Here is a 19,966-nt window from a genome sequence, read left to right as displayed (position 1 = left end):
TCTTGGGGTGCAGTACTATGATGCCGCTGGGCCCGCTGGGGTCACTCAAATCCCCACAGAACTGAGCCTCTACTTTAGTCAATCCTCTTTGGTAGCCACTTTCAGTGACACTTTCCAATTCATGCTTTTTTTTTTTTACTAACGAAATACATAACTACAGCTGAATTGTGAAGGTACAGGCAATTTGCAGTTGACGTCCCTGAGTAAAAGATAAATGCAATTAATTAACCAGAAAAATGGGAGAATAACAATTAAGATTCAATTCAACAGGTTAAATAAACGTGGTTTAACCCGCAAGCAATGCCCTAATGTTAACTGATGTTGATACGAGTATGTAAAATCAACAAGTTGTAATTATTGCCTGCTAATTTTGATTTTTAACCTCTGTTCATCACAACAGAAGCCAACGTCAAGGAAGTTTCTTTGCATGGCTCACTACTAAACATGAATTTTCATTTATGCCCCAATGACCTATAATTGCTCATGAATTCTGACATTTCTAGATAATTTTGCTGTTTATGTGCATGATGATGATGATGATGATGATGATGATGATGATGATGATGATGATTGAGGTGGATTTCTCAGGGTTCCTCAACCAATACTAGTTGTCCAGTACATTAAATTGCACACAGGGGCACAAGAAAAACTGAATTACGTCTAGGAAACATGTCCAGATGTTACGTAGCACAATTAGATGGATGACAGGTTTATCAAGCAACATGGAGCAAAATAAATCGACAAGTACTGTTGAGAGCAGTGCTAGTACCAGCGAAGTACCAGTGACACCAGATGCCATCGAGGTATTTTCTCTCCCTCAATATCTTTTATTTTAATTATTGTTGACTATGAATATACCTCTTTAAAATAGAATGAGTGAATCGAATGAGATATAATGGAAATTGTATTCCCCAATTGTTGCAGGTCGATAATTCCCAAACAATATTACTAAAGATAGCGACTCTATATGCTGAACGGCTTATGAATGACATCTGCTTAGTGGTGGATGGAGTTGAATATCCGGCACATCGATTGATTCTCTGTGCATCGAGTGATGTATTTCAGGTAGATGAGCACATTTATAAACATGATGTAATTTTTTTCCAAATGCTTTCCATGAAATTTCCACCATTCCCCACATTTGAAGATTTTCATTAGAAAATTAATGGAAAAATTGTTTTATTAGGTTATGCTGATGTCCCCCCAATGGTCAGAATCCCAGGAATCCCGAGTAACCCTGCAAGAGACTCCCCAATGCGTGCCCCTGTTCAGTGAATTCTTGCGTTACTTTTACACTGGTCAAATCCGAATAAGCTATGAAGTGGTTTTGCCAATCCTCTCACTCGCCGATAAATACAACGTCCGTGACTTGATCAGCCTTTGCCTTGAGTACATGCAGAATCACATCGCAGTGGCAGCCATCCACGGTACTCTAGTCTCCTGGCTGGAGTACACATCGAACTGTGGCCACCAGGATATCACCCAGACATGTCAGAATTTCATAAAATGGAATATCGAATTGGTAGCCAGAACCGCAGACTTTGGCAATTTCGAGCTGGATGTACTGGTAACACTTCTCCACCAGAGTGATCTCGTTATCAAAGACGAGATGACCTTGTACAGATGCCTGGAGGACTGGTTGAATCACCAGGCAAATCGCCTCAAGACTCAGCTGACATTAACAGAATTCGAGTCAACATTGAAGCAACTTGTCGTTGCTGTGATGACTCCAGTGAGATTTCCAATGATGTCCCCTAGACAATTGGCTGAGCTTCTGCTGTCACCGCTGACTAAAAAGTATAAGGAGTTCTTTGTTGAAAGAATGGCCATTGGCATGGCCTTCCATTCTGGTCATCACGAAAGAGTGCGTGAAGTAATGAGAACTGAGGACGATGGGGCGTTGCTCTTTGAGCCTAGATTGTACATAGTCGACACCTGCAGCTCACTCCTCACCATCGAGAATTTTCACAGCCTTCCATCCTATCATACCAGAACATTGGTGTTTTCCAGTCATTCATTCCTTGCTGAATATGCTGGTGATCGTGCATGCGAATGGGTCGTTGACATTTATCCGAAGGGTGTCTGGTTCAAGAAGTTCTTTCTCATTGTTTGGCATGGGACTGTTGAGATGCCTGAGCACGTCATCAGGTCTGTTAGGCTGTCATTGACGTGCAAGGAACCGCCAATCGATCGTCATGAAGACATGAGGGTCAAAATTGGTGTGCTTATTTATGGCTTGCAGGATGGAGTCGAGCATATTGCTAGAGCCACTGAAATCATTCACCGATTTAATAAAAAGGATAGGGTCCTTAACCTCGATGATTTACTGCCATTTGAAGAACTCAATCCTCAGCAAGAAGTCGTGCATAATGTTAATCCTATTTCACCGTTTCTTGTGGGGGCGAATAAGGATATGCTCAAGCTGCATATTGTTATTTCTCCAGCCAATTAAAGCGCTTGAACAAGTGGTGAAATGCAATGATTACTTTTTTTCGTTATTTTAATAAAAAGGAGCGAAACTGAGAACACATAAGCTCACATTTTTTTTTGTAGCTGGGAACGTTTCCAACCAAAAGTTCTTTTGTATTTTTAATTTGAGTGACTTGCTATCGATTATCGATATGACTCGATATTTGTCCGATGAAGAAAATCCATTTATGATTTACTTCAACTGATAATTGGGCATCTTTCTTTTCATTTTTTATTTCCGCTAGTTTTTTTAAACGCCGATATGGATACCGATCATGGATGTTTTTCATCGTTGTACTGGCATATATCTGCAGCACATATTTATTATTTGGCGTTGTGCTGAATGTTGGGGATTTTTAGTACTCCGTCAATAGATTCTTTTGTTAATCGTTAATTTGTAAGATTAGAATGAATTGAGAGTGAAAAAATTTATTGATAATGGTAATTGTAATTTATGCAATGTCAAGAGAGATATTTTCAGAAAATACATGTCAAGTGAAGTAAAAAAGAGTTAACTCTTCTTATTTTAGCAGATGGCAGCTCCTTTAAATAAAAATTATTTCTTTTCAGCCGCAATTGAATTTATTACTCAAATTGTGATTTAAATTTACATTAAAGATTGATAACATTTTTTTATACAAGAGGAAGCTTGAAAGTAGATTGTCTTTTAAAAAATCAGACATGAACTTATTTAATTATAATTATTTAATTTTCACTTTTACTGCGATTTACGGATGGGATGGATGGGGTGTATCATATGAGATAAATCCGGTGGATTTTTCTCGAAGAAACTAATCTCCTTCATTCCTCCTGCAGATATTTCCCAGAGATCCGGATGATTCACCTTGAAATCGTTGTACCACATTTCTACATGCGGCCACGGCGACAACGAGAATCCGATAGCCTCTAGACACAATGTTGCAGTGTTGAGTGGAAAATCGGCGATGGTCAGATGATCTGAAGATGAAGTCGAGGAAAATTTCTAGTAGAGATATTATTTGAAATAAAAAAAAAAAAATTGTAACTGACTGCTGCGTACCTCCAGCTGCGTATTTGGACTTTAATTTATCCAAATATGTATCGAAAATGTCAAGAGACATTTTCACTTTCTTGAGTCCAACGGGAGTTCTCTCATAGGCGAAGAATATCGGCGCCATCTAAAGAAGACTTATTGATTAATAATCAATTCATGGAAAGTCAATGGAAAATCAATCATGTGTCATTTTCTCCAATGTTTAACAGGGAAATTGAAGAGGTATCTTGTGAAGGCAAGACAAAGTTTTCCACATTTAATGGTTAGTTTTTACATACTTACAACATATTCCGATATATTTCGATAATACATGGCAATATTGAAAGACAATCGATGATTAACGATAGCGCGTGCCTCCGGTTCCTTAGGGTATAGTTTTCCAAAATTATCGTATTTGTCTCCGAGATACTGGAGAATGGCATTGCTCTCGCCCATAATTAAATTGCCGTCGATAAGCGTTGGAATTTCTTTTTGCGGGTTTAACTGGGCGTACTCTGGAGTCATGTGTTCCCCTTTTACAAAATCCACGTCAATAAGTTGGTAGTTAATGCTGAGGGCCTTGAGGGCCTGACGACAGGCCAGAGATGGGGGACCATCCGAGACAGCGTAGAGTTTCATCGCGGGATATGTGCCAACACTTTGCCGTTTATTGGAATACTGATACCCTTTTTCCAAGCTATATATGCTATATAAGCTATATATATTAAGCCATTCACTTGTTATAATACGAAAGTTCCGTCTTGATGTCCGCGACCTACATGGGTATTATACACGGGGGGAAAAAATCCGTGATTATATTTGAAAGAATCACGGAATTTAGCCTTTTAAAGTTTACCATGAGCCATATTAACTACTACAATACTCGATAATTGACAGTAATGCCTAATGAATTTGGGTGTGTACCAGGTGTTTCATTTATGTTGGTTTTATTTAAAGACTTGAAAGACTTTTGTAATTAATAGTTATTATGAATTATCTACGTTTCATAGGTGAAACTGTATCAACTGTTGCCTAATGTTGCAATAAATGGCCTCTCCCTCGTAGGACAGGGAAAATTATCAAGGGCAGGATCAAGTTCATCCCAGGAACGAGTCTTGCTGCTGACAGGTTCTAGTAAATCTCTCCAAACGGAAAATGCAGCTTAAAATACATAATAGTACATTGTGAAGATGTAGAGATTTAATAAATCATTAAATTTTTGAGCGTAAATAGTCAATGAAAATACTCACTTCGTGCATTTGCAATTTGACTGAGATGAAAGCAATCAGCTGAAAGATATCGAAAATCTGTTTTTCCATCTGGCAATGTTGGGAACTGGACATTCGTTGTGAATGGTTGAATAACAACAGCGAAGTCTTTAGTCTGGAATTCGGAATAGGTGCCGATCTCTTCATCTAAAGCTATCCATCTAGCAATGCGACAAAGGTTAACATCAATTCGAGTATTACCATGGTATAATTTCGGTCAAGTAAATACAAGGGCGCACAGCTGTGTAGTAGCCAATATTTTCCTTCGGACGATAAAATCGTAAGATGTGATCTCATAAGGAAAACTTAATGAATACCTTCGATTTATCTCGTAGAACTCTTCTCTCCGATGTCTGAAGGTTAACCCAAACATGCAAGAGCATTCAAAATCTGTTGTAATCCGACAGAGTTTGGATCGCCCTCTCATTTCCACTAGGGTCTGCATGTGTGGAGGTGGCACTATTGAAACTAGAGTACGAGGTAAATTGTCCCTGAGAAGTCGAAGGGTTGTCATCATATCGGCCTTGTGATTATCGAGGGAGGCCCAGGCTGAAGGAATCCAGCACATGTTGGAGCAGAAATCATTGGCGCCAATGAAAATCGTCACCAGCTGAAAATTTAGTATAATTCTTTTTTGTCCAATACGAATGGACTGTATTTCATATTGCCCATTCACTCACTTTCCAATGGTTCAGCAGATCAACTCGAGGATCATTCCTCATTCGTTTGATGAGGCATTGTGCCATGTATGGCAAGTCTCTTGACATCGATATACTTTCAGCTACGTTGAATTGAGACGCAGGATGATGACTCCACGCATCTCCCGTTGCAAATCCGAACAGATTCTTGTTGAATTCCTCATGACAAATTCAAAGTTAACTTATTAGTCAACTGAGAATAATAATAATAATAATAATAATATCATATTCTAGTTATTGGATCTAATGGGACTTTGTGATTGAAATTTCAAGTACCTTGAGGATATTGGCAAGAGTCAATGTATCTCGCCATGTGCCTTGACCCCCTCCGAAGGCCGAACTTCCCCGATTTTCGATAAACATATCCAAAAATTTTGTCGCATATATTCCGAAGCCAGCAGTCAGAGAATCCCCCATCGCACCAATCACATCGATATCCCCAGGTCGTAATTTATTCACTGAAGTCGGCACTGTTGTTGATCTGCCAGCTGCGGTGGAATTACAATTGGTCAATTATCAAATTTTGTATCCACTCCACTTTAATTAATTTTTTCTTTAATTACCTGTTGTGTTGCAGGGAAATGGGAAGCTATCGGGGATTCGATACTGGGTGTTGTCACGCTCTTTGGCATCTCTCAATAATCTTGCTTGTGCAAAATTAGCATTACCTGTTAAAATCTTAGGATAAATGTAAATGGAAAAAAGATAATGTAATATGCCCTGAAAAAATATATTAGGGTGGTGCCGTTGTCCCTATTACTCTTGTTACCTATTAGTCTTGAGCCAAAATCCTTAAAAATTCGTAGTAGCTGAATGTTTGCAGGGCTATCAAGAGCCGTCCTTTGACAATTTGACGAGGAAATAAATTGGATAATACTTATCAGGACCAAGGACATTTTCATCAATTTCCACCGATTCCACATAACTCAGTCCGTGGGTCAACTGGACGATGGTGTTGATCACTCCAAACTAAAAGCCTCAAGTCTCAAACACGGTGATATCAAACGGATGGTGAACGAGAACAAGAAAAGAAGAGTAAAAGAACCTTGAAGTGCAAGGTCAGCCAGTGCATTCGCCTGTGCCATTGTATCCCAATTCGGCACTGACATGAGGGCACCTTTATGTCTAGTAAAAATGTTTATTAATTTCCATTAGAATAGGAGTTTCCCGTAATACATGTTTTTCCTCTGAAATTTTTCCTTTGAAATCATCCAGGGAGTTGTGAGGGAATGATGTGGATATTTGATGTGGTAATTAATGCAAATATTATCGTCCTTGTGAGCTGAATGGATATGAGGGTTCACTCATCTTATTCTCAAAGCGCCTGTGGCCAGACATTTTTTCCTGCCACTACCCATATTAATTGATTTTCATTACATTCGCATATTACTATCGAAACATCATATTTTATTCATACTCGATCAATGTCTGCTACAATATATTTATTTGGTCAAATTAAGCATTGATTCAACTCCTAGCTCTTCATAACATTACGATAAAAACATTAAATTCAGTTTTACAAAGGCTATTGAACAGAATGTACTCATTTGCGCGATTAATCGTGAACATTATAGTGTATATAATTTCTATCCAGTATTACCTTGAATTTCTCACTGGAAATGAGTTAATCGATTTTATCATTACCGGAGAATACTGGTTATTCAGTACATTTATCAAGTACATTTTACATATAATAATATCAATTTCTAATTTGGTAGAACTGAAATGTTTTAAACCCTGTCTCATAGATAATAACATCCAATATTTCTATGATGAATGCCCATTTGATTTTCAATGCTCGTTCCAACACGCGAATGAATGCTTTCTTTCCTTTCTCCAAAGTTTCGATGGCTTGGAGCACTCATCGGCGATTATATTTAGTCACCGAACTCTGCCCGATGGCGAACGCAGATGCGATTTAATGTAACCAGTTCGATAATCAATTACATCGCGCGAGATTCCACCTGACAGACCGTGCCGATGTCTTCGGCTCCATCTGAAATCAATCATCACCCTATTTACATGATTTTCTATAAGCCTTTCTATAATCATCGCCACATTCAATTGACACATTAATTTTAATCAAAAATTTTCAACGACTGGAATTAAATTATTTGGCATGCCGAGAGAAATCCTTTTGTGTAGCAAAATGATCCGTCTTTGATCTGTGATATCTTTCAACTGAATGATCCGATTGATACGATTATTTTTTTCTCACTTTACAAAACGCTTGAAAATGGGGAAAAAAAGTCGCCGATTTTCATTCGGCTCATGTCAAGATATCGGCGATAGAAGACTGCCCTACATTTGTTCAGCAGCTTTTCATTTCAGTTTGCATAATCTAAAGTAAAAATCAATGGAGAGTTTTTTTTAATGAAAATATAATGGGTAGATTACCATCGATGAAAAGAAAACATCGAATATCGATTCACATACATTCATGATGCTTCATTCCATAATTATATATTGTAGCACATACAGAATATAATAATTAAATTGAGTAATAAAAAGTTATTGAATGTTCATATCACTACGTAATTACCAATGCATATGTAAAAAAAGATTTTATCTCAATATTCGTCGTTTAAGTAAGTCGTTAATGAGAGTAACTATCCCTATAATTTTCGTAATTATCAGAGTGTTTAGGGGGAAATTTTATTATCATTACGGGAGTACGCTACGCTCTAGTCTATACAGGGCGAGAAGGAAGCCATCTTCTAGTTTATGAATTTTTACATAATTCATACTAATTAATTATGGAATTTTGAGAATTTTCAGCGCGACTACAGACTATATTAACGGTTATAGTTATTTATTTAAGGTATGAGTGTTTCGGGACATGGTAAGCATTGTTAAAGTTCATTACACAAGTTACACAAGAAATTAAAAAATTTCCATTGTCCTTTGTCCTTTTCGAGACCCTGATTTTTTTATATAAATTCAGATAAAACTCGCGTCAATGTAGTGATAAATTTATCCACCTGAAATTATTCTCCTCATGTATTGTTCGATTACCCTGACTGGTTTTCTAAATGGGCCATACCTTGTACAGTGTGTGGCACGTTGTTGGAGCGATGATGGTTGTTGGTAGTGGTTGAGGTTGAGGTTGAGGTTGAGGTTGAGGTTGAAATGGGAGCAGCATGTAGCGGGGTTTCAGAGGATGAGGAGTTGTTATGACGAAGGAGTGAATTATTCTGGTTGTTTGCGGAATTGGGAAGGAGGGTTTGTCCATCACCATGGCTAGACGTTACTCCGTAGTTCCGACGAAAGGGACGCTGCTGGAACGATAGTCTTCGACTCCTATTGACACCAACCCCGGTGCAGGTGTACTGCTGTGGACTTGTACTGCATCAACCCCATTTTATTCATCTTTAGCTTTTTTCACTCCTAACTCTTTCACTAATCCAATTCTTTCAATCGTCACGTCAATTTATCTCATTATCAAATTATCAATGTCTAATTGTCACGGTCACCTCGCATATTTAAATTTCTATACGAGTGGCTACAGTGACCACCAATCATCAAAACATTACAAAGGGGAAAATTACACTTGATATGAAATTTATGTTCGATTCATTATGAAACCTTGCCATTTAGCCCCTGTAGCCACCTCAAATACACCACTTCTCCAATATGGAGTCATGCAAAAAGAAAGATGAAAGAAGTATAAAGAATAGGAAGAAATCAAATGAAGCCACATGCAGATACCGTAAGCAGTGCGCATCCCTTGAACAATGACATTAATATGATCGATTTTGTTGTTCTCATATTTATAAAACATGCGGCCATTTATTATTGACGTTATTCTTTCTCTCCACTTATGCACATGTTACAAACGATTCACCTCGGACTAATTTCATTGTAATTATTCAAAGTACAATATCCAACTACAATGCATTGACGCGCAGATAGATGAAAGGAAGAAAGGAAGAAAGAAAGAAAAAATGAAAGAAGATAATGGGGCAGGCTCTCTCTGCCTCTCTCTCTCGGGAGAAGTCATCTCGAAAAATTTCGATGCAGGATTGATTGTTCATCAGCCGAAACGGTGAATTGTCGGTATCATTGGCAAGGGAAGATCATAGGCCATGTATTTTCTTACCTTGTACTGTGACTCATGATGACTATGTTTCTGTAACAGCATATAATGGATCCTGATTGTTGGGAAGCGAGTTCAGGGAGTGTTGAAGTCGAGTTTTTCATACGATTATTTTTTTGGGGTGATGAGCACTTGCTAATTGCCCAAATTTTTGCGATGAGTTTTTTTTTTGTTGAGAGGAGACTATTGTCTGAGTATTCAGCTTTAAACATCACACTCATAGAAAATTGAAATTTTGGGATTTAAGAGTAGGTACATTGCAGTACATTGAAATGAAATTAGGAAAGCTTAAAATAACTATTTGTCTTGTAAAAGGTTAGACGCCCAACTGATCAAAACAATTGTTCATTGGTTTCTTGTGGGCTAATCCTTCAATAAAAAAAAAAAAGCTATCTGCATATGGATTGGTTCCTGCACTATCTAAATTCAATGTTATCTATGGCATGATAAGTCTCGTAAGTTGACACACTGAAAGCTCTGTGGGGTATGCGTGATTTATTTTCATTTTAACGTGAGTAATTTATCATATGTATTGTGGAGATTATTGAAATAACGAGTGATTAATAATTATTAAAAATTGATGGTGTTTGCAGCAGTGTGCGCTGATAATTCTTCCCTCATAACTTTTTATTCGATATTCCTCAGAATTATTTTCCCATTCATTGAGATGGATACCTTTAACTCATAATAAGAGTGTCAGAGATGACGTTTGAAGAGATAAGAGTAATTCAAGTTCATTACATAGCTGAGTTAATATTTTTCAAGCAAACGATTTACTACTGATCAGTGAAAGACTACGCGCTGCCTCTAATTCTTGGTGCAAAGTAAAATATAAATAAATTAAGAAAATAAATTACGAATCAAGAGTAATTAATTTATCAACGATATAACTTTTCGATTTTTTTTGTCTTGCAATAGTCATAGAAATAGAGAATAAGAAGTAATTGAAAAATTCTAAAGGTCAGTTAATGGCTCATTTGGTTGTTTTTTTCTCTTCCCAAAAATAATTAAAAAAAAAAAAAACTAAAAGCTAAATTGAATGAATCTCAATAAATTGATGTACTCGATGGTTTTATCCTTTGTTATTTTTTTGTTTTTGCCCTATTAAGTAGCTAAAACTGCATACCACAATACTGATGTAACTAATTTTTGTAATGCATACCGAAGTAGCCGGGTGATGTAGTCAGGCCAGTTGTCGGGAAACATAACGAGGAAAAAACCAACGGCGATTAATATCATACCGGCTAGTTTCATTCCTACAAAGTGGGCACCGTACAGAACTACATCGAGGGCTGAAAATACAATAAAACAAAATTATTCATAAAATGAAATAAACTATGTAATTATTAGTTGACTAACCGGCGGACACAGGTACAGCTGTAATGAGCCCCAGTGTAATGAACAAGTCGTATGTCAAGGCTACACTGAAATTACCCACCATATTCGCCACTAAAATTCGAAATAATTGAATAAAATTTTGTTGTCAGCATTGAACTGAGCAGAAAATTATGTACCTAGATGAAGTATACTCCCAGATAATAAAGCTGCCCAGGGTAATTTTGCCCAGTGGAGGCTCTCAGCACCGGAAAAATAAAGGGCCAGGCAGACTGGCCACAATAATGCAGCATTGCAAAGACCAATTAGAGAGAAGAATAGAGATACTTGACCGAACGTCGTCTCTCCGATAACTTTTTTGAACAGCACCTATAATCAAGGGAATGTTTATCTTTTGTACATCCAGTGTACATCCGGAATTGAATTAATTGAATTTGGTAGAAAAATACACCCTTGGAGGAATTTTTTCTTATATACACTCAGTAGTACTGATTTGTTGTACCTTGTATACTGCTGAACCTGCAGCAGCCGATGCAGCTAGGACAACACCTCCGAGAGTTGGACTACCCGTTATTCCATCCATATACGCCAGTAGAGCAATACCCGTATCGCATAAAATCACAGCAACAATCTAGTCGTAATATTATAAAAACATATATGTCTCTCTTGTAGCGTGCAATTTATTTATTTTTCAATGAAAAAATATATAAAATAATGCAAAAATTGAAGCAATGTTGTCGCACTTGTGCTACTGATTCAATTGTAAATTAGTCGTCAATAATTGACTTGACTAACTCACCCTGACTCCAACAAATTGTTCATGAAGTATAACCCAGGATAGAAGATAAACACATGATACATTAGTGGCAAATAATGCCATAACATCTGTAGCTAGTAGTATCCGTAAGGAATGGATGTACATGTAATTAGTGGCGACCCACAGGACGCAGAATAGACTGCATCTAGTTAAAAATCGTCCACCAGTGAAACCCTTGTCTCGAAATCCTCGCAAGCTCTCGGCAATGATTTCAGTTGGATTTGAGCACTTTGTTTTGACAATTCTACAGATAAAGTAAATAGGAAAATAGAGAACTGCAAAATTCGTGCAGAACCACGTGGTGAAAAATGGTGCATTATAGGGGAGAATAATCTGGAAGTAGAATATAAAATATTAATTATTCACCGTAGACATGGCTAGCTCACAGAATCAGAGCACTCACCGGTTGATGATGTAGTCCACTTTCTGACGAATTTATGGATGCCGAATGAGTTGTTATTTCTGGCTTATAGTAATATAAATATTTCATACAGTGGGTTGCACCTACCCAAGAGGCAGTCACGCAAATTGTTACGCATACACCGAAGTAAATCTACAAATTAATTTTATAAAATTAATAAGTATACTGAAATGTTGTAGCAGGCGAGAAATGACGAGAAAAAAAAGTTTCATTACTTTCTTGGCTGACTCAGCGCAGCAGGAATTGTAGCATCGTGATAACGACTGCCTTCGTGTTTGATAAGAAACCGCAGGTCGAGTGGAGCTAACGCACGGGGGATTGTGGCCTTGAGCCCCGCCTGAACCTGGACCACCCCCGCTTCCAGTACAACTAGCCCCTGTATCGAGGGACCTGCAGCTTGATGCTGAATCACCGCATCCAGGGACAACGCTGCAACCCTGTTGCTCGCATCCCCCTGATATGAAATATAATATAACAAATAAATAATAATAATAATAATATTTCAATAGACTACTCTTATATTTTCCATTGAATTTTTTCATTCTAGTCCCTTCACCTGAATTATCTTGTCCTCCAGAGAGAGAGCTAGAGAATGGTCCATGTTCATTGCGCTCATCACTGAGGATGATACTTGGTGCACGTGATCGACGTGGATGAAATATCGTCGGTAATTCGGCAACACCTCCACTGCCCATATTTTCACATGCAATCGGATAGTCTAATGCCCGAGCATTCAATAAATTTCACATTCTAAAATCCATTAGGAGACCATCAAAATAAAATTCCAAAAAACATATAAAGGCAGAGTATCTTTAGCCGCACCATCATTATCACCACGATTTATCCATTATTTACTGTGTCCTCCAAACCTTCACCGACCCTGGAACGAAAAACTGACCCAGTTGTTGGAAATTGAAAGCTTTAGGAGCTTGACCCTGACGCACTCGATTCTCTCATTACCCTCAGCTTACCATTGGTTTTTTCACAAGTGGATAATTTTGATATAGCACTATTCTTACAATTAGAGGGGTATTTTAATATCGAGGGATAATCCATTGGGAATTTTTTGGAAAAACTCGCTCACACGATGAAATTCATCACCATGTAAAATCATCACACTGACTGATACCTTCAGCTGTGAAAGCCCTGGTGTACACCATTGATTACTTGGGTGATAGAGCTCCTTTTATGCACCATGCGCATGTGCTCACAACGAACAATATACATATATATAATATACAAGTATTATTTCACAACGAGCTATCAAAATATTTATCTTCATCGGGTGATTTCACTATCCATTAATTCTCCTACTGAGTTAATAATAATTTATAATAATTGAAGAGATTATTAGAGCATCAAATCCCACTGATCAACCTTTCTAGTTTTCAGACGTGGATGGTGCTATGAATGATTGATGTCTATTAACATTGGCACACTCTGTCAAGTTGAATGGACATAAACCTCTTGGCTTTATCCACCGGCTTACTCTGATTAGCCACTTACATTTAGGTACGCTCCGAGATTGACAAAATCAATCCTTTAAATGCAAAATTTACTTATTTATTATTTATCTATCGTTCATATATATATTTTTTAATTCATTATATTTATCTATCATTTGATTACAGAGAGTGTTGCGTATTGGGTATAAATAAATCGAGACTACAAGCTTTTCTGGAAAAATATTTATTTTCTGAAAAACGAGAATTCGATTAAAACTTTGTAAATTCGATTATTTTTTCATTTTTCTGGCGAATGGCAATGATTTGCTAATGTTTCTGAAGATGTTAGTAGTGTCATTAGCGAATAGAGTTATCCAACTGATGCATTAAAAAAAAATCATACAAGGTATAAAATGAATTGTTAACATATAAAAAAGTTTTCACATAGTTTCCACAAGTCGATTCGAACTAACAATTTCAAAGTCATCTACCATCGATCGACTAGAGTATATATATTTTAATTTAACGAGACAATCACCAAATTCCCACTTGTTTCGACAGTAAATTAACCAAAAGAAATTACTCGTGACTTAAAATTAATGTTGGTCAACTACTGAATTATCACAGAATAACATAAGTTTTTTTTTTAATTTTCAAGAAAGTACACGATTGGAGGTGTCTATTCCCAGAAAATAATTTCATTATTTCGTCAATGAGTTAATACTCGAGACAGTATGAATAACAGAACATAGAGGGGACAATGAATCCACAATGCCCGGAACTTGAGAGGTTTCGAATTTAATTAATTGAAACTTATGTATCAGCTATAGATTAAATTGAAGTTGAGTAAGATTAAAATAAGGCCAAGGAGTAGAAGAGAAGTTCTTATCCTTCACTGCTTATTATAGTTTTACGTCTAATTATTGTAAAATAATCTTAACGAAAAATCGTCTGAACGACACGGTAATACATATTGTGCTTTTGTCTCACCAATCATAATTACTGATTTGCTTCAGCCACCACTATTTTCTCTCACCAGGTACAAAATATTTAACACATATATACATCTATATACATCAATATAATACATACTAACGCTGTACTCTCATCGGGTTTTACAAAAAGTTACTCTGGAATTTCCTTCGAATTCTTGTTTCACCAAATGATTTAGTTTTATTTCTTCCTTTTTCGCATCAACGAGGCAATTATTTACAGTTCAGTTGTATAATACGTAAGTGAACTACTGAGTAATAGTATTTCACAGAAAAAAATCTAATGGGGATAATAATAAATAATTAGATACATTGTCCATATTAATGAAATTAATAATTAATTGAGACCAATTTTTAATCCCTAGATTTAATTACATATGTATTGTTTCCACTTGTTTCAACTTGAAATTTATCCATAACACTCATCATGAATCCCTCATCCCCCATCCAATAAATTCTATGCAATGTAATTGAATGCTATTTAAAATCCAAATTAAATAAGACCATTAATGAATTTCAATAGAGTTTCCTGTTTGTCTCTGAGTATTTCGCTTCGCACAAATATGCAACCGGGTCAATGTGTATTTAACTTTTTCCCCTAGATAACAAAATAGAAATTAATGGATTTCAGCTTGATTTTATGATTAGTTTTCGTCGAGTTACGTAATAATTAAAATTTCTGTAGATATTTTGGTTTACATTTTAGTCTTATTTATTTTGATGGATGAGCGATGAAATATCACAACTGCCACGAAGGAAAGATCATTTTTCAAATTAATTTACAACTGATATAATGTGTCTGTACATGATAATTTCATTATGTCCTGAGCAGTATTAATATTTTTTTCATGCAATGGTGTGATCACTCAGGATAATTGAGAAATGCCGATCGCTGGCATTCAAAGGCACGTATTGTTATTTCCAAATAATTATTATTTATTATACGATTTCACATGTAATGGGTTAATTGATGAGGGATGTCATGCTATTATGCCAGTTGCAGTTTGTCCTTAATTTGTATAAAATTTAAATTTTCTTGCATTTAATCGCCTTTCGATAATCTAAGTACAACATATTAACATGTTAAGCTCACCGGGACCCGTCCGATGGAATATATGGGTTCGTGTCAATAATGAGCTCTAGTTTCAAAATGTGGTCTTCACTGTCTTTTTTTTTGCGAAACACTAGGCATTGTGATTCGATAAATTGAGAGGAGCAGGTTAATGTAGTAGGAAAAATAGCTATTCTAGATTTTGAATCACCTGTGATACAGATTCTCATTGATGAATGTAATGAGAGTTATTTTCGACAATCAATATCGTTTACAGAAACGTTTTTATGCTGTACCTTACGGCCCTGTCGCTTAGAAGATTTCCTCGATGATTTGGATGGTGTTTCCTGCAGAGAATTGTTTGTTCCCAATCTGAACCTTACTGGCATCTTTGAATCTAAAGTTTCTGCAAAATGACATTAAACAAAGATTAACATAAGATTCATTAATTTAAAAAAAAAATCGTCGTCAATTCATGAGAGGGATTTGTCGATTTGACATGAAATACCATTGAATCATATATTTTTCCAGATTCATACCTTCGGAATCAGATAGATCTGTGACTGTTCTGTGTACTACAGTGACTCGTCGAATTTCCTTTTGGCTCGCTGTAAAATTAAATGAATCGTTTAACTGTAAACTGCCTCCTATGATTCAATTTTATACTCACATTTGTCATTAACTTTTCCCAGATGTCTCTGAATGACCTTGGCATTATTTTTAGCAACTCTGAAAATAAAGAGACCTCATTGAACAATTATCCCTTTTAATTAGTAAATTACAGAATCACCAATGAGTATCAATATTGTGGTGTTAAAATTAATTATTATATTGTATATATATTTGATATTTGATAATATAAAAAATAATGTCAACATACTCATTAACAACTCCCTTAAAGGCAGACTGCAGTAGCCTGGCAGACTGAATGGGTACCGTCCTATTCAATCTCTCCGCCCTCCTCCTGCTTAACTCAGTTCTCAAATCCGCCTCCTCGTCCACCACCCCCTCAACAGCCAGCACCTCACCCTCTTCTAGGGTAGGACTCATCTCCTTTTTCTTCTTGCACTTCTTGTCCTTGATGATCCGCCCAGTGAGAACAGCATCCTTCATCTTGCCCACCTGATAGATCTCTTTATCCTTTTTCTTCTTTTTCTTGACTTTCCCCCTTTCCACTTTTAATGGAGCTACGAGTACAGGAGAATTTGATTCGTCACTGAGCACTGGCTCCAGATCGAAATCATAATCCTCATGAAGAGACAGCTCTTCGTCAAGGATCTCCTGGTGTTCCTCGGCCATCTCCTTGGTCTTTCTCTTCGGTGAATTCGCCTGAGCATTTCCAGTTTCCTTCATCTCCTCTTTTTTACTCAATTTGATCTTCTTATTGGCGGTTATGGGATCGATGGGTCTTGTGGACTCGAACTTTCTTCTCCTCGCCTCCAGGACAGAATTATTGGATACTTCAATGATCTCTTTTATAGGCTTCTTCTTAGAGCCCTCCGGTGGGCTCTGGACATTTTTTCTGATTGGAGAATTCTCTTTTCTGTGGAGTGAGGAGTCTTCAGGGGTGAGAGACCGTCTCTTTCGATCTCTTGGAGATCTTCGACGTCTAGGGGAAAGTCTAGGAGAATTTCTTGGAGAAGACCAGGGAGATCTTTTCGGAGAAAGTCTGGGGGATACTTTCCTAAGGGGGGACCTTCTCGGGGATCTCGACCTTGATCTCCTCGGTGAAGCTCTCCTGTTTGGTGATAACCGGTGGGGTGAAAGCTTGGGGGATTTGGGAAGTGGAGAGCGATCTGGGGATATTCTGAGTGGTGATCTAGGACAGTTTAGGAATCTGGGAGAGTGAGGACGTGAGATGATTTTTGGGGATCGCGATTTTCGAGATTTTGGGGACCTGGAGAGTGGGCTTCGACCTCGTGGTGAGAGTCTACGCACTGGCGATCTGTTAGGGGATCGTCTAGGAGAAATTCGGGGAGATCGAGATCGAGGACGTGGCGAGTACTTTGGAGGGGACTTCCTGGGGGATCTCACCCTCGAGGGCTCCCTCTGGCATTTTTTTAGCGATCTTGGAGGAGATCTTCTTGGTGATTTTCTTATTAACTTTTGTTTTGGTGACAAGGAACGTTGTGTGGTTGTTTTAATGCTGGAATAAGAAGACACTGATCTTGTCTCAATCTTGGAGGTATCTAGTGAATTATTCGGCTTTTCGGCTGGACGATTTTTCATCTCCGACTTGAAAGAGACTCGAGGTTCCTTAGACTCGTTTTTCGAAGGCTTCTTCTCCTTAATGTCGACTGGAGACTTCTCCAAGTTCATCTCTCGATCCATCTCGTCCATCAGGCGCTCCAGACTGTCTTCCTCTTCGAGATCTGCCATCAGCAGAATGTCATCGTCGTCCTCCTGGTCCTTTTCATTCTCTACGTTCTCTTCTGGCTCCTCCAGGAGGTCCAAATCCTCATCAACTTGAGAGAAATTGGCTTCATTGCTTTGGTTTTCTTTGTCTGTTCCAGGTTCATCGACAACAGTTTTTTGAGTTTCGGCTTGTGAATCTGGATTTTTCGGATCTTTCAGGTCTTCCTCGTCCGAGCCACTTACGTCATCGGTGTACCGTTGGAATTTCGATGGTTCTGAATGAAAACATAATGTCGATTTTTATTTTGCAATTGTGCAGGAACATAATTAGGAAATGAAAGAGATGAAATATGAAATTCCTGAAAGTCACCTGTTACATTTGCGGCTAAAAGTGGGTCAGGCGGTGTTTTATATTCAGATGCTGTTGACACTGGACTCTCTTCGACAGGAATTATCTCTATTAGATTCTGGTTCACTCGACTAGGATGAAAATTCTGAAAATTGCGTTTACTGTATGTTCGAGGAAAAAAGATTTAATCCACCAGTAGTTAACAGAAAAATAGTAGAAGAAATAAACTAATTTAAGTAATAAACAAGTGTGGTCGTGGTCTTACCCCATTTTGTCTTGGAGATCTGTTGGGATGATAATACTCTCTCCTAGGAAATCTCTGATTGTAAGATGGATACTGTGCACGTCCAGAGTGAATGACATGCTGTTGGGGAAATGCTTGGGCTTTGACATGAGGGACAGGCTTGATTCGCCTCGATTTCAGGGCAGCGAGCCTAAGTGCCTCCAGATCATCATCATCATCATCTTCCTTCTTGTATTTATGACTCGTTGAGACGATCATCTGCGGGGCGAAAAAATCTCTCAATATTTTTTATTGGCTGAACGTTAAGTGGTGAATGTACTACAGCATTCCATGATATTCAAGCCCCGTTGTTCTTACCATAACCACAAAATCAATCTATTGATTTTGAAGGGAATTCGATGTGAACTATATTTCTAAAAGGAAAAGTACCTCAATGAAGACGCTGAGATGTCTGGCGATAGAGAATCGAAAGCAAAAAATATTGTTGAGGGCACCATGGAGAATATAATAATAAAAGTGTCATAGATTTTCTTATGTCGCACTACTTTCAATCATTTTTTTTTTCCCCGGAGTCTGGGCGGGACTCCAGGTGAAATTTGATTTGAGGGATAAATACCTTTTGACGATAGTCCATATTATTAAAATCAATGATGTTTGGAAAGAATAGCTGTTTTTCAGGAGGAACACCAGCACTTTGTAACGCGTGCATAAATTTTAATACAAGATTCACAAGGAGATTTCACCATTACACATGTTTTTGGATTATAATAACAATAGATAGCACTGGTTGACAGTTTAAAAATTCGGGGCACTAGAAAATTTTGGAATTTTTATTCTGGTTTTTTGATTATATTTCACTCGTTTTTTCGGAAGAAACTCACTCGACCTCGGCTTCAACCCCCCACCAACTGTGCATAAATTAAAAAATGGCCGAGGGGCTTTCAGAAGAAACACTGGACCAAAGAGGATTGACTGAAGTAGAGGCTCAGTTCTGGGGGTTTGAGTGACCCCAGTGGCATCGTAGTACTGCACCCCAAGAGAGGGATGGCGCTACACGCAATGCTGGGGTGTTCTTTTTTTTTTATTAACCAAAGGGAAGGGGGAAACCACATCTGGTGGAATTTCAATGGAAAAAATTATTTAATATATTGAAGATATACCACTAATAAAATTATATTTTCATAATCAGCGCGTTGTCCTATCGGTAACGTGCTCGGCTACCATGCCGACGGCTGCGGTTCGATTCCGCCAGCATTAATTTTTTTTTTTTTTAATAATTCCTATTTTTTTTTTTTTGTAAATGGCTAATTAATGGAAATATCGTTTAAAAACTGAATATTTGAAAATCGAAAAGATATCCAGTGAAATTGAAAAATTAGCAATTTTTTAAAACGATACTTTTGCAATATATATA

General features: G+C 37.4%; 5 protein-coding genes across 18 annotated transcripts; 1 reads left to right on the top strand and 4 right to left on the bottom strand.

The window, feature by feature from the left end:
* Positions 1-94: 94 nt before the first annotated feature.
* Tango10 (transport and golgi organization 10) lies at positions 95-2,805 on the top strand. 5 transcript variants are annotated; one of them, XM_011309415.1, is made up of 4 exons: positions 95-173; positions 504-803; positions 925-1,065; positions 1,187-2,805. In XM_011309415.1, the coding sequence occupies exons 2-4, from the start codon at positions 678-680 to the stop codon at positions 2,450-2,452; spliced, it is 1,533 nt and encodes a 510-aa protein (XP_011307717.1). In that variant the 5' UTR covers positions 95-173; positions 504-677; the 3' UTR covers positions 2,453-2,805. The 5 variants fall into 5 exon arrangements, with proteins under 5 accessions (XP_011307717.1, XP_011307719.1, XP_011307720.1 ...); XM_011309417.1 differs by having other exon boundaries at positions 120-173; positions 589-803; XM_011309418.1 differs by lacking the exon at positions 95-173 and adding an exon at positions 180-330 and having other exon boundaries at positions 636-803.
* Positions 2,806-3,021: 216 nt separating this feature from the next.
* gfzf (GST-containing FLYWCH zinc-finger protein) lies at positions 3,022-4,221 on the bottom strand. The gene is made up of 3 exons (XM_011309412.1): positions 3,785-4,221; positions 3,509-3,626; positions 3,022-3,426 (listed from the first exon to the last, which is right to left on the bottom strand). The coding sequence occupies exons 1-3, from the start codon at positions 4,118-4,120 to the stop codon at positions 3,188-3,190; spliced, it is 693 nt and encodes a 230-aa protein (XP_011307714.1). The 5' UTR covers positions 4,121-4,221; the 3' UTR covers positions 3,022-3,187.
* Positions 4,222-4,491: 270 nt separating this feature from the next.
* LOC105269285 (phospholipase B1, membrane-associated) lies at positions 4,492-6,399 on the bottom strand. Its single transcript, XM_011309413.1, has 7 exons — positions 6,217-6,399; positions 6,011-6,115; positions 5,724-5,935; positions 5,430-5,606; positions 5,067-5,359; positions 4,732-4,910; positions 4,492-4,642 (listed from the first exon to the last, which is right to left on the bottom strand). Exons 1-7 carry the CDS (start codon positions 6,368-6,370, stop codon positions 4,503-4,505), a joined length of 1,260 nt encoding a protein of 419 aa, XP_011307715.1. The 5' UTR covers positions 6,371-6,399; the 3' UTR covers positions 4,492-4,502.
* Positions 6,400-6,833: 434 nt separating this feature from the next.
* LOC105269282 (putative thiamine transporter SLC35F3) lies at positions 6,834-13,275 on the bottom strand. Of its 8 annotated transcripts, none has more exons than XM_011309407.1 (13): positions 13,088-13,275; positions 12,939-13,009; positions 12,673-12,866; positions 12,332-12,570; positions 12,099-12,248; positions 11,678-12,028; positions 11,381-11,509; positions 11,058-11,247; positions 10,903-10,992; positions 10,706-10,835; positions 9,547-9,576; positions 8,491-8,792; positions 6,834-7,443 (listed from the first exon to the last, which is right to left on the bottom strand). In XM_011309407.1, the coding sequence occupies exons 3-13, from the start codon at positions 12,809-12,811 to the stop codon at positions 7,391-7,393; spliced, it is 1,803 nt and encodes a 600-aa protein (XP_011307709.1). In that variant the 5' UTR covers positions 12,812-12,866; positions 12,939-13,009; positions 13,088-13,275; the 3' UTR covers positions 6,834-7,390. The 8 variants fall into 8 exon arrangements, 7 of the variants coding, with proteins under 7 accessions (XP_011307709.1, XP_011307707.1, XP_011307708.1 ...); XM_011309405.1 differs by having other exon boundaries at positions 12,939-12,996; XM_011309406.1 differs by having other exon boundaries at positions 12,673-13,009.
* A 514-nt stretch (positions 13,276-13,789) lies between these two features.
* On the bottom strand, positions 13,790-19,449 carry LOC105269281 (neurofilament heavy polypeptide). Of its 3 annotated transcripts, XM_011309402.1 has the most exons (8): positions 19,169-19,449; positions 18,574-18,810; positions 18,330-18,453; positions 16,485-18,234; positions 16,275-16,333; positions 16,144-16,212; positions 15,901-16,010; positions 13,790-15,151 (listed from the first exon to the last, which is right to left on the bottom strand). In XM_011309402.1, the coding sequence occupies exons 1-8, from the start codon at positions 19,259-19,261 to the stop codon at positions 15,128-15,130; spliced, it is 2,466 nt and encodes an 821-aa protein (XP_011307704.1). In that variant the 5' UTR covers positions 19,262-19,449; the 3' UTR covers positions 13,790-15,127. The 3 variants fall into 3 exon arrangements, with proteins under 3 accessions (XP_011307704.1, XP_011307703.1, XP_011307705.1); XM_011309401.1 differs by having other exon boundaries at positions 13,790-16,010; XM_011309403.1 differs by lacking the exon at positions 19,169-19,449 and adding an exon at positions 18,982-19,082 and having other exon boundaries at positions 13,790-16,010.
* Between the last annotated feature and the right edge of the window lie 517 nt (positions 19,450-19,966).

Source organism: Fopius arisanus, unplaced genomic scaffold (assembly GCF_000806365.1).
Source record: "Fopius arisanus strain USDA-PBARC FA_bdor unplaced genomic scaffold, ASM80636v1 scaffold00066, whole genome shotgun sequence".
NCBI lineage: Eukaryota > Metazoa > Arthropoda > Insecta > Hymenoptera > Braconidae > Fopius > Fopius arisanus.
Note: the sequence above shows the minus strand (reverse complement) of the source record. Positions and strands in the feature narration are given on the sequence as shown.

Coding starts and splice junctions, on each gene's coding strand:
- Tango10 (XM_011309415.1), top strand. CDS start 678: ATGTTACGTAGCACAATTAGATGGATGACAGGTTTATCAAGCAACATG. Junction 804..924: donor TGACACCAGATGCCATCGAG/GTATTTTCTCTC, acceptor CAATTGTTGCAG/GTCGATAATTCCCAAACAAT. Junction 1,066..1,186: donor CATCGAGTGATGTATTTCAG/GTAGATGAGCAC, acceptor TTGTTTTATTAG/GTTATGCTGATGTCCCCCCA.
- gfzf (XM_011309412.1), bottom strand. CDS start 4,120: ATGAAACTCTACGCTGTCTCGGATGGTCCCCCATCTCTGGCCTGTCGT. Junction 3,627..3,784: donor GAAATATATCGGAATATGTT/GTAAGTATGTAA, acceptor AGTCTTCTTTAG/ATGGCGCCGATATTCTTCGC. Junction 3,427..3,508: donor GTCCAAATACGCAGCTGGAG/GTACGCAGCAGT, acceptor CTTCATCTTCAG/ATCATCTGACCATCGCCGAT.
- LOC105269285 (XM_011309413.1), bottom strand. CDS start 6,370: ATGTGGAATCGGTGGAAATTGATGAAAATGTCCTTGGTCCTGATAAGT. Junction 6,116..6,216: donor TTTTGGCTCAAGACTAATAG/GTAACAAGAGTA, acceptor AGATTTTAACAG/GTAATGCTAATTTTGCACAA. Junction 4,911..5,066: donor TTCTACGAGATAAATCGAAG/GTATTCATTAAG, acceptor TCGCATTGCTAG/ATGGATAGCTTTAGATGAAG.
- LOC105269282 (XM_011309406.1), bottom strand. CDS start 12,811: ATGGGCAGTGGAGGTGTTGCCGAATTACCGACGATATTTCATCCACGT. Junction 10,836..10,902: donor AGCTGTACCTGTGTCCGCCG/GTTAGTCAACTA, acceptor TTGTATTTTCAG/CCCTCGATGTAGTTCTGTAC. Junction 7,444..8,490: donor CGTGCCACACACTGTACAAG/GTATGGCCCATT, acceptor GATTGATTTCAG/ATGGAGCCGAAGACATCGGC.
- LOC105269281 (XM_011309401.1), bottom strand. CDS start 19,261: ATGCACGCGTTACAAAGTGCTGGTGTTCCTCCTGAAAAACAGCTATTC. Junction 16,334..16,484: donor TTTAAGGGAGTTGTTAATGA/GTATGTTGACAT, acceptor CTTTATTTTCAG/AGTTGCTAAAAATAATGCCA. Junction 16,011..16,143: donor AGATCTATCTGATTCCGAAG/GTATGAATCTGG, acceptor GTCATTTTGCAG/AAACTTTAGATTCAAAGATG.